A 13,004-nucleotide genomic window follows, 5' to 3' on the forward strand; every position below is an offset into this window, starting at 1 on the left:
AAAAGGAAGGAGGGGGAGGAAAAAAAAGACAGAGGGAGGGAGGGAAAGACAGGAAGGGAAGGAGAGAGAAAGAGGGAGGAAGGGAGGGGGAGAGAGGGAGGGAGGAAGGGAGAGAGAGGGGGTAGAGAAAGACAGGAAGGGAAGGAGAGAGAGAAAGAGGGAGGGAGAATGAGAGAAAGCGAGGGAAAGAGGAAGGGAGGGAAAGAGAGGATGGGAGGGAAAGGGGAGAGAAAGACAGGAAGGGAAGGAGAGAGAAAGGGAGAGGGAGAGAAAGTGAGGGAGAGAGGAAGGGAAGGAGAGAGAAAGGGAGGGAGAGAGAGGAAGTGAGAGAGAGAGGAAGTGAGGGAGGGACAAAGAGAGAGGAAGGAAGGAAGCAAGGAAGGGAAGGGGAGAGGGAGGCAGAGAAAGCGAAGGAGAGAGGAAGGGAGGGAGAGAGAGAGGAAAGGAGGGAGGAAAAGAGAGAGAAAGGAAGAGAGGAAGAAACCATTACTGGAAAGATTGCAAAAAAAGTTACCAACCAATTCTCCAGAAAAGATGACCCCCTAACCTATTTACAACCGTCACAGTGTCCCGGGGTCACATGATCTCTTTGTGCAACCTTCTCACAAGCAAAGTCCATGAAGAGTCCCTCTCTCTTCCTTCCCCTCTCTTCCTTCCTTCTTTTCTACTTCCTTCTTTCCTTCCTTCCTTCATTCCTCCCTCCCTCCCTCCCTTCTTTATCTATCTTTCCTTCCTTTTCTACCATCTCTATCCTTCCTTCCTTTTCTACATTGTCTATCCTTCCTTCTTTCTCTATCATTCCTTCCTTCCCACAACTAGGTAACATTATCAATGCTAGAAGGGAGTGAGGTTTGGGAGGAGGAGGAGAAGGGGAAAGGGGAAGGAGGAGGATTATGGGGTCCTTAGTGCTCTCTGAGCTTGGTGGTTTCCTTGCAGACATTTCATTACCCAACTAGGTAACATCATCACAAACTTATATCTTGGAAGTGAGGTCCGTCTTTTTTTTTTCCCCTTTGTATTTTTGGTGGAGAAAGGATTGAAAAGCTTAGAAAAAAATAAAAATAAGCTGGCGCTCAAAACCTGAATGCCAGTTGAATGAAAGATGTAGAGTTTTTTTTCCCCAATGAAAGAAAGAGAAACCGAAGATTGCCTCCCACGAGTGCAGTAAGAGATTCTGCGTCTATGAACAGACTGCTAACCTGACGGCTAAATTACAATTTCAAGATGCTACTTATGGTTTTCCAGTGGTTTTCCAATGCACTTGAGCAGAGGCAGAATAAATAGCACATTTTGAAGGCCCAGGACGTCTCTTTTGTCTTGGCCATCATCAAAGGAAGAAAAGATGTTTGAAGGACGGCTGATTTCATAATAATAAAAAGCCTCCTATTTTTTTAAAAAAAAATCAGGAATAGAATAAAATAGAACACAATGCGATAAAATACAACAGTTGAATAGAATATAATACAGTACAGTAGAACAGAACAGAACAGAATAAAATGGAACACAGTGAAATACAATCCAATGCAATGCAGTATAGATAGAATAGAATGGAACGCAATGCAATACAATACAATGGAATAAAATAGAACACAGTGAAATACAATACAATGCAATGTAGTAGAGATAGAATAGAATGGAATGCAATGCAATGCAATGCAATACAATACAATACAATACAATGCAGTTGAATAGAATATAATACAGTGCAGTAGAAGAGAAGAGAAGGGAATAGAATAGACTAATACAATACAATAACAGTTGAATAGAATATAATACAGTACAGTAGAATAGAACAGAAGGGAATAGAATAGATCAATGCAATATAATACAGTTGAATAGAATATAATACAGTACAGTAGAAGAGAAGAGAAGGGAATAGAATAGACCAATACAATATAATAACAGTTGAATAGAATATAATACAGTACAGTAGAATAGAACAGAAGGGAATAGAATAGAACAATACAATACATTTGAATAGAATATAATAAAGTACAATAGGATAGAACAGAATGGAATAGAATAAAATGCAGTAGAATAGAACAGAATAGAATGCAATACAATACAACACAGTATAATAGAATAGAACAGAACACAGTACAGTACTATACAATACAATACAATACAATACAATCAGTGATGGGTTTCTATTATTTTAACTACCAGTTCACTCATGGACGGGGGCTTGCGCGTGCATGTGACACTTCTGCGTATGCACAGAAACATCCGAGCAGGTAGGCGGAGCCTCCCACCATTGCTACTACCGATTCGCCCAATCCGGGCCAAACCAGCCCACCTCTGAATACAATGCAATACAATCTAGAACTAAGAATAGAGTAGAATCTTTCATTGGCCAAGTATGATTGGAGACACAAGGAATTTGTTTCTGGTGCAATAAGAAGAAGCGAAGGATAGCGACAACAGAGCCTAAGACACGTCTTTAGGCCTGTGGGAATTAGGTGTTCAGCGGAGTGAAGGCACTGGGGAGGTGAGGAATGGATTGCCTTTGTGTCTAGTTGTTTTGGCACGCCATTCCCTACAGCGGAGTGAAGTTTGAACAGATTATATCCGGGATGCGAGAGGTCTGTAATTATTTCCACAGCCCAGTAATGCTACCAGTACATGTTTGCAGGCCCTTTAATCCTGCATTTTGCGTCCGACTTAAAGCATCTGATTTGTTCCCTTTCTGCCTCTGCATTATAATTACTGTTTGTTGTAGCTTTGGGCCATTTTAAACGGAAAGCGAGGATATTTGATGTATGCAAAACAGCAGCTGATTAACAAACACAACAGAGCGGGTGGAGTGGGGGGGGGGCTCCATCTCTGACCCGATGCTCCCAGGCCTGTTAACAAAACGGTAATTCATTCGACTTCCCCTTCCGATAAAAATATCAGATCACGAGCCGAAGTCAAAACAAAAAAAAAACTGGAATATATCCTGAAGCCCCCCCCCCCCTTTGCAGTCCAGAGTAAAGGAACTGTTTTTCCCCTTGGGATCCTGACCCATTGAGGCATGCAAGCCACGTCCTTGATAACGTCGGAGAGCAACGGGGCTGGCCAAAGGGGCTCCTGGAGCAGATGGAGCCGTAATTATATCGGAAAAATCACATCGGAAGCGGGAAACAGATTCATGCCACAAGCGGAGAACGAAAGAAACGGCGGGGAGAAAGAGGCCCGTTTGAACTTATTCATGAATAATTTCCAGCCGGTGTTGTGGCAAGGCCTCCGGGCAAAATAAATAAAACCAAAGCAGAATATTTATTTCCGTCCGTCTTCTTGTTTCGACGCAGAAATTAAGAGGTCGGGAGTTGGGAAGAAAATCTGCGGTGATCCCAGCCTAACCTGGTTTGATTTTGATCAATACTGTGTGTGCAACCTTCGCTGTGGTTCTCTTGTGGCCCACCAGAGGAGCTGGCAGCAGATTCAGACAGTGAGGAGGTCAGGGAGGAACATGGGCCAGTCCTGGAGTCTGGGGAAGGCTCCGATGAGGGCTCTGCGTCGGAAGCAGAGAGGGGGCCAGAGCTGTCCAACAGTTATCAGCTGCCTTCAGAGTCAGACATCAATGGGGCAGAAGAACAGCTGGAGCCTGTTCCCAGTGTGCTCATGTGCAAAGCTGTCAGACGAAGGGAACAGCTAAAAAACAAGGGTCAACTTGGGAGTAAGGCCACAGGTGGACGGTGAATGGCCCCTCCCATAGGGAATAAAAGAGGAGCAAAAGGGGAGTGGAGTTTGCAGGAGACCATTACAGTACTTCACGGACCATTACTTCACTCCTGCATTCTTGCGGCGTCTGAAAGATATCGGCCTGGCCACTTTCCAAGCCTGATAAAGGCCTGTAATTGTGAACTATCTTGAAAGACTGTGGGAGAGGAAAGACTTGGCTGGAGAGGAATTCACTGTACATTAAATAAAAGGGGTTTATCTGGACGAGGACTCAGATCCATGCTGCCTAGGTCAGAACAAGTCCGTGGCTTGGTTTGGTTCACTTGTTTCTTAGCTACCTCAGGGTGAAAAGTGTGCAAGCCACCATCCTCTCTTGTGAATCCTTATTTTCGAAGAAAGAACAGTGATGCAAACCTAAGGAGAAACATTAGGAAAAGTTGTTGTGAGGTTGTAAGATGAGCTCCTGAATTCAAGGGTGTTTTCTAATCTTGGAGCTGAGTTTAATCTCCATCCGTGACTCATCTACCACTAAGAATCACTCTACAAAGAACTTCAAATTATTTGAAAACCGTATTTCAGTTTCTCTTTGTCTATAAATATGATACTATTATATACAGTCCTTAATTTACAATCCTTCTTTCCATTTAGACATCTTTTTTTTCATCTCTGCCTATACATTGTTAATTCCTAACTCCTGTGTCTTCTTTGTTTAGTCTTTACTTAAACTCGTTCCACACCATATAATGTATGGAACTACATTTACAATGGGTGTATATCGAGGTGGAAATGTTGCACAGAAGGAAATTGCAAAATATATATATATATATATTTTGTGTGTCTTTTTTTTTAAACCTGTTCAATAAAATATTTAAAAAATAAATGATTTGAAAACACTGTGATCATGCACTCATCCAGGCGATGCACAGCTAGTCCTAGAGATCTATGGCAATTGAGCCCAGAGGTTCTGTGGCTAAGGGAGACATTGGTTAAGTGAGTTGTGCTCCGTTTTATGACCTTTCTTGCCACCGTTGTTAAGTGAATCACTGCAGGTGTTAAGCAATTAACACAGTTGTTAAATGAATCCCGCTTCTCCATTGACTTTGCTGTAACCGTCATAAATATGAATTAGTTGCCAACTGTCTGAATCTTGATCACGTGACTATGGGGGCGCTGGGACAGTTGCAAGTGTGAAAAATGGTCACTGGTCACTTTTTTTCATCACTGTTGGACTCAAAGACCCCCAAGATCCCTTCCAACTTTTTAAAGTTTTCAACTTAACTTTAACTTTTTAAAACTTTTTTCTCAAAGCATCCAAAAGTAGAACATGAAGCAATGGGTGGAAACCAATAAAGGAGAGAAGCAATCTAGAACTAAGGAGAAAGTTCCTGCAAGTTAGAACAATTAAACAGTGGAATAATTTGCTTCCAGACCAGGGGTGGGTTCCTGCCTTTTCTAACCTCTTCTATAGAAGAGGTTCCACAAATCTACAGTGCCATTTAGAACTGGTTCCTTCCTCCCCCTGCCCGTCCGCACATCATCAAGGTGAAGAGCAAGAGGAGGAATTCTGGGGGTTGAAGTCCACAAGTCTTAAAGCTGTCAAGTTTGAACACACCTGTGTTTTTTTTTCTAAAGGGTTAGGGGTGCAAGGGTCTTGTAACTTGACAGCTTTAAGACTTGCGTGCTTCAAATGCCAGAGTTCCTGATCCAACATTTTGGTTGCTAAGCAAGAGCGTTGTTAAGTGAGTTTCACCACATTTTACAAGTTGGCCACACCCACCCAGTCACATGACTGGCAAGCCACTCCCACCCAATCACATGGCCAGCAAGCCACTCCCACCCAATCATATGGCCAGCAAGCCACTCCCATAAAGCAGGCCACACCGACAGAAGAGGTTCTGAAAAATTTTGAAACCCACCACTGTTCCAGACGTTGTCGTTGCTTCATCACTGGAGGCTTTTAAGAAGATGTTGGACAACGATTTGTCTGAAGTGGTGTAGGGTTTCCTGCCTGAGCAGGGGGTTGGACTAGAAGACCTCCAAGGCCCCTTCCAACTCTGCTATATTCTGTAAAGCAACTCTGGACAAAATACATTCAGTTCAAAATTGAATTTTCAATGCTGCACACCATAGCTCATTTCCCCCCCGCACCGTTGAGTCCATTCCTTCTTCTAGCATTTTTCCAACCATTGCTATGGCAAACCATCCCTAATGAAGAGGGGCTTTCTCCACAAGGGACGGACAAATGCTATAAATCCCGTGGCCGTGTTCATATCCACTGACCCCGTGCAGTTTTAAAAGAAACACATCCGTGGAGAATAGGACTGTCATCTCCGATAATAGAAGCCATCAACCCTTTTTGATTTGAGCCGGCAGGAAAAACGAACGGGTGGAATTGAGCCGGAGTTTTCCCTGTGGGCTGCCCAGGAGGCATCTGGCTGGCTTTTGCAGAAGCAGGCTGGTAGAGCAGGTGGTCCTTTGGCTTTAGGCCGGAGGCTCCAAGTTAGAAGCTCCGTGCCTTGCAAGCGTCGAACCCTTGGCAAAAGCGGAGAACGGCGGAGAGGCGAGCAGTGACCTTTAACAGAAAGATGCTTTCACAGATTAACAGAGTTGGAAAGGACCTTGGAGGTCATCTTGTCCAACCCCTCCACCCAAGCACCATTTCTGACAGATGGCAGTCCAGTCTCTTCTTGAAAGCCTCCAGTGATGAAGATCCCAAAACTTCCGAAGGCAGCTTCTCATTGTCAGAAAATTCCTCCTTATTTCCAAGTTGAATCTCTCCTTGCTCAGCTTCCATCCATTCTTCCTTCTCTGGCCTTCGGGTGCTTTGGAAAATAGCTTGACCCATTCCTCTCTGTGGCAGCCCCTCAAATATTGGAAGATGCTCTCATGTCTCCCCTGGTCCTTCTCTTCACTAGACTAGCTGTTCTGACTCCCATCCGTACGGTGAGTCACGCCAACACAAGATTACTGCTAGCCAATTTATTCACAGTAATTAACTCACAGACAAGACTTTGGCAGCAACCCAGACTTCCATAGATAAGAAATACACACAAGAGCTTCCCCAGCTTTAGTATAACGGTTGTGTCCTGCAAAAGGACTCCTCCCAAAGTCTCGTCTTATATACTCTCTTGGGAGGAGCCTAATCACAACCATCTGGGCCCGATTATCTTCTAAGTCTCCGTAATTGCTGCCGGCACTTATCCGCCCGTCTCTTGCCTGGCGTCCAGGACCAACTCCCTTTGCTCCTCCCCTCTGCTCCAGGTCCTGACGTCTTCACCACTGCTCCAGGGCCTGATGTCGGGGACAAACTCCCTTTGGCTTTCACCACTGCTCCATGCCTCAGGCACCTCCTGGTGGCCAACCAGCCTCTCTGGTCCTTGCTTGGAGTCTGAACCCTGTCCAGGGTCCTCCACATCTTCCAGAGCCGTCTCATAGGGTCCCTCACTATCAGAGTCTGTTGGCAGCTCCAACGGTTCCTGCTGGGCCACAACAACTAGCCATGCCCAGTTCCTGCAACCATTCATCATATATTTTAGCCTAATCGTCCTGGTTGCTCTTCTATGCACTTTTTCTAGAGTCTCAACATCTTTTTGATAGTGTGGTGACCAAAACTGGATGCAGCATTCAGAGTGTGGTCTTACTAGGGGTTTATAGAGTAGTATTAGTACCTCCCTTGATCTTGATTGTATCCCTCTGTTAATGCAACTTAGGATTGCATTGGCTTTTTTGGCTGCCGCTGCACACTGCTGGCTCATATTTAGCTGGTTGTCCACTAAGACTCCAAGATCCCTCTCGCAGTCACTGCTGTTAAGCCTGGTTTCACCCAGTCTATATGTGTCCTTTTAGTTTTTCTTGCCTAAGTGTAGAACTTTACATTGGATTTCACTTTGTGAAATGAGTTGGGCTTCCCCCATTGACCTAGCTTGTCAGAAGGCCGCAAAGGGGGAAATCACGTGACCCCGGGACACTGCAACTGTCGTAAATACGAGTCAATTGCCAAGCGTCCAAATTTGGATCACGTGGCCACGGGGGGGCTGCAGCAGCCGTGTGAAAAAAAGAATCATTTTGTTGTGAGATCCACCTAACAACTTAACAACTGCAGTGATTCACTTAACAACAGTGGCAAGAAAGGTCATAAAATGGAGCGAAACGCACTTAACTGTCTTGCTTAGCCACAGAAATCAGGGGCTCAATTGTCCAGAGCCGTCTCATAGGGTCGTACGTCGAAGACTAACTGTGTTGTCTTAAGCTGTAAGCTCGGATTTTACAAATGACTTTGGGGCGCTTACAAAAAAACCTTTTTAGCCGTTTCACAGAATGGGGCTTTCTCGATTTAGTCTTCCCTTTGGAAAGGATGCGGGCTAACTTTCTTCTTCTTTTTGTTCTCTGTCCATCTGGCTTCCTTGCTTGCTTCGCTTGGAGGAAAATATTTCGATTTCCTGATTTCTGAAACGTAATTCCCCTGGCTTTCGTTGCAGGTGGCCAATTTGGCTTGTTCCATTTCCAACAATGAAGAAGGGGTCAAATTAGTCCGGATGGCAGCAACCCAGATTGATAGCTTATGCCCACAGGTGAGTCTTATTTATATTATTCGGAAGGGAATCTTCAGGCGCGTCTGCTATATCATTATCTGGAATGATCTCATAAGATAGGATAGAATGACAAGAGTTGGAAGGGACCTTGGAGGTCTTCTAGTCCAACCCCCTGCTCAGGCATTCAGCTCTTTCATTAGCATGCTTCTTTGTTTACAGTGCTGCTTCATAACTTATACTTCTGCAATATAATGCACAATAAAAACACAATAAAAACCGGTAAACATGTCAATGTAGTACGGTGTTACAGCACCGCATCTTACTAAGGGCAACAATATTAATCAATTGACCAATTAGCCATTCAGACAAATGGTTATTTAGGGCAAGGGTGTCAAACTCAAGCACCCTGCAGGCTGGATTCAGCCTGCAGGGTGCTTAGACCAGCCGGTAGGGCCAGCCTGGAAATAGCAAAGGACAGGCCTGCAGTGCTTCTGGTAACAAAAATGAGGTGCAGGTGAGCCCACACATGCCCCCCCATGCCCCGTTTCCACCCTTGATGGCCTCCTGCAGCAGCAGGGTGATGCAGGAGGCTATCCAGGCCGTAAACGAGGCATGCGAGGGGGGGGGGGAGGCACGTGCAGAGTTTTTTGCCAGAAGGGCGTTGCGGGAGGCCGTCTCATCCCATTCCCTCCCCCCCCCCCCCGGCTGGCCCGCAGAGGACAGCTACTATGCTGATCCAGCCCTCGAAGAAATTTAGTTTGACACTCCTGGTCTAGGGTCTCCTGCTTGAGAAGGGGGTTGGACTAGAAGACCTCCAAGGTCCCTTCCACCTCTTCTCTTCTAAGTTCTGTTCTCAAAGCATCCGAAAGCAGAACAAAAAGCAACGGAAGAAAACTAATCAAGGGGAGAAGCAACCTAGAACTAAGGAGAAAGTTTTCTGCCAGTTAGAGCAATTAAACAGTGGGATAATTTGCTTCCAGCTGTTGTGGGTGATCCACCATTGGAAGTTTTCAAGAAGCGATTGGACAACCATTTGAAATGGTGTAGGTTACCTTCTTGAGGGGGTTGGTCTAGAAGACCTCCATGACCCTTTCCAACTCTTGTCATTCTGTTGTTCCTAAAGAGCAAAATACGTTTGATGTAGAAAATACCCAGATTTGTATGAGCTGTCAGCTCTTTCATTAGCATGCTTCTTTGTTTACAGTGCTGCTTCATAACTTATACTTCTGCAATATAATGCACAATAAAAAGACAATAAAAATCGGTAAACATGTCAATGCAGTACGGTGTTACAGCACCGCATCTTACTAAGGGCAACAATATTAATCAATTTTCTTTACGCATACAAATAATTTATAGCCTCTCTGACTTCCAATGGTGTCAGGTGGCTTACAGTTAAAAAAAAAAGAACAACAGCCAACAGCCATAACAACAATAAAATAATAATAACAACAACAACAACCAGGTGATAGCAGGGTCGATGAGAAGGAACGTGAAAAAATCACTAAATACCAGGACTTAAAAATCGAAATTCAACGACTATGGCACAAACCAGCAGTGGTAATTCCAGTGGTAATTGGCACACTGGGTGCTATTCCAAAAGCACTGGAATTACATTTAAAATAGTTAAAAATTGACAAAATCACCATCAGTCAAATGCAAAAAGCCGCACTGCTTGGATCTGCACGCATATTACGAAAATACGTTACAACGTCCTAGGCCCCTGGGTGGGGCGCGACTAGTAACCAATGCCAAATCCGGCAAAACAACCGGCCGCTGTGATACAATTCTGTTGTTGCGATAATAGTAATAATAATAGTAATAATAATAGTAATAATAATAGTAATAGTAATAATAGTAATAATAGTAATAATAGTAATAATAGTAATAATAGTAATAATAGTAATAATCGCTGTTCCTGGAGATGCCAGAGTCGAAGAAAAAGAACTAAAAAAAATAATGAAATATCGCAACCTGACCATCGAAACTACACGGCTATGGATGAAGCATGTAACAGTGATACCCATTGTCTTCGGGGCATTTGGCACCATGTCCAAGAATTTTACAAGATGGATTGACAAATTGCAGCTTCCTGCAATAACAGCAGCGGAACTGCAAAAAACTGCGCTTACTCGGAACATCTTATATTTTAAGAAGGTCCTTGGTTGATACCCAGGATGCTGACAGCAAACCGTATCAACCATTAGCACCAGTCACTGGTATTTGTGATATGTTTTTGAATGTTCAGTTGGCTGAGTTTCATGTTTAATGAATAAAGTATATAATAATTTTTATTTTTAATAATAATAATATATTTTAAGAAGGTACTTGATGGATACCTAGGACACTGGCAGCAACCAGTATGAACCATTAGCACCAGTCAATGATAGTTATCATACATTTTTGAATGTTCAGTTGACTGAGTTTCATGTTTAATGAATAAAGTAGATGATGATGATGATGATGATGATGACGACGACGACGACGACGACATTGCAAATACTTGGTGAAGTGCGAATTGAAGCTAAGCAGCAAGAAAAAATCACAAAGTACCGGGACTTGCAAATTGAAGTTGAGCGAATGTGGAAAAGGAAATTGTTTGTTGTCCCGATTGTAATTGGAGCCCTTGGAGCAATACCTAAAGGGCTACCTCGCTATTTGGAAATTTTAAATTTATCAGATTTGAACATTCTGATTCTACAAAAAACCACCCTACTTGGAACAGCTTATATCCTCCGACGTTACCTTAACAGTTCCGAGGTCCTTGGTTAGGACTCGAGCTGTTGAGCTACCAACCAACCCCAAAGGCTGTGAATCTCACCAAAGATTAACCACATAATAGCAATAGCAATAGCAGTAGACTTATATACCGCTTCATAGGGCTTTCAGCCCTCTCTAAGCGGTTTACAGAGAGTCAGCATATTGCCCCCAACAATCCGGGTCCTCATTTTACCCACCTCGGAAGGATGGAAGGCTGAGTCAACCCTGAGCCGGTGAGATTTGAACCGCTGAACTGCTGATCTAGCAGTAGCCTGCAGTGCTGCATTTAACCACTGCGCCACCTCGGCTCTAATAATCATCATCATCATATAAGCAGCTTGATGATGATTATGATCATCATCAAAACAACCATCTAATAAGGGTACAACTATTAACCTGTCCCAAAGCCTAGGAGTATTTAGGTACTCCTTGACTTACAACAGTTCATTTAATGCCATTCAGAGTTACAACAGCACTGGAAAAATTGACTTTATGGCGAGCCCTCCTGCCTTCAGGAAGGGATGTCCTCTTATGGCTATTCAGAAGAACCCTTTCCATCTCACAGGTGATCAACGCAGCTCTCACCTTGGCTGCCAGGCCTCAGAGCAAAGTTGCCCAAGACAACATGGACGTCTTCAAAGACCAGTGGGAGAAGCAGGTGCGAGTCCTGACTGAGGCGGTCGATGACATCACTTCCGTGGACGATTTCCTGTCCGTCTCAGGTATTTCTCGGAAAATCTGGATCGTTAAATACAGGTGCAGCTTAGGATAGCAGTCAGAACGTTGAACTGTTCTTGGGAAGATTCCAGGTTGGAATCCATATCTCTGTTCTGGCTGAGGCTTCCCAAAAGCACGAAGCCGACTCCTCGTCCTGATAAAACCCTTTTTATTTAGTTTAAAGTGAGTTCCTCTCCAGCAAAGTCCCAGCCAATAGTCTTTCAAGAGATTTCACAACCACAGACCTTTATCAGGCTTGGAGAGCTGCCAGGCCGATATCTTCCAAATGCCACTCCGTAGCTAATAATACTTGGCAAGAAGTCAGGAGCAGATCTTCACCCTAATGAATTGAATTAACTGTCTCCTGCAAACTCCACTCCCCTTTTGCTCCCCTTTATTCCCTATGGGAGGGGCCGTTCACCATCTGCCTGTGGCTTTTCTCCCGAATTGGCCCTTGTTCCTTAGCTCTTCCCTTCTCCTTGCAGCTCTGTGCATGCGCACACTGGGAACAGGCTCCACTTGTTCTTCTGCCCCACTGATGTCCGACTCCGAAGGCAGCTGATAACAGTCAGACGGCCCTGGCCCCTTTTCTGCCTCCAACACAGAGCCCTCATCAGAGCCCCAGACTCCAGGACTGGCCCATGTTCCTCCCCAACCTCCTTACTGTCCGAATCTGCCGCCAGCTCCGCTAGCCATTGGCGGGCCACAATAGTCTGGCCCTAAATCTCACGTGTTAATTTTGTCCCACTCCCTATGTCTCCGCCCAACGCAGGAATACGGGTAGTCTGTCCTTTGAAGGAAGCCCATGCATATGAATAACCGAGACCCTGTTCTGTGACAGAAAACCACATTCTGGAGGACGTCAACAAATGTGTGATTGCGTTGCAAGAGGGTGACGTCGACACCCTCGACAGGACCGCGGGGGCGATTCGAGGACGCGCCGCCAGGGTTATCCACATCATCAATGCCGAGATGGAGAACTATGAAGCCGGGGTTTATACCGAGAAGGTGTTGGAAGCAACAAAGCTGCTCTCCGAAACAGGTAAGCGTGGATAGCGAATATCGTAAACGATGGTTGAAAAAAATTTCATTATATGACGCTTGTATTAACTGGTAGAAAATGGAACCGTCCTCAGAGCTCTTCTTCAATGCGTCTCCTACCCTGGTGGCCCACAACGGGGTGCTAAAAAATTGAGGTTCGCCTTAGGCCTTGGACCAGGGAGTTGAAATGAGACTGATTTTCGCAAGACGCGGATATGGGGGTTGTTTGCGCAGGATGTCTTTCATTTCATGTGCTGGTCGGTGGTTTCGTTTTGAATGGAGGTTTCTTTC

The 13,004-nt window shown here is 44.6% G+C and overlaps 1 protein-coding gene across 6 annotated transcripts in view; it reads left to right on the forward strand.

Moving 5' to 3' along the window:
- The window catches only part of CTNNA2 (catenin alpha 2), a 459,621-nt gene that overhangs the window by 340,341 nt on the left and 106,276 nt on the right, over positions 1-13,004 (forward strand). For 5 of the 6 annotated variants that reach the window (XM_032224164.1, XM_032224163.1, XM_032224166.1 and 2 more), the window contains 3 exons: positions 8,142-8,234; positions 11,521-11,677; positions 12,514-12,714. In XM_032224164.1, coding sequence (XP_032080055.1) covers positions 8,142-8,234; positions 11,521-11,677; positions 12,514-12,714 — 451 coding nt within the window. The remainder of the gene's footprint in view (positions 1-8,141; positions 8,235-11,520; positions 11,678-12,513; positions 12,715-13,004) is intronic. The other variant, XM_032224167.1, reaches the window with a different exon arrangement.

Source organism: Thamnophis elegans, chromosome 9 (genome assembly GCF_009769535.1).
Source record: "Thamnophis elegans isolate rThaEle1 chromosome 9, rThaEle1.pri, whole genome shotgun sequence".
NCBI classification, from domain to species: Eukaryota; Metazoa; Chordata; class Lepidosauria; order Squamata; family Colubridae; genus Thamnophis; species Thamnophis elegans.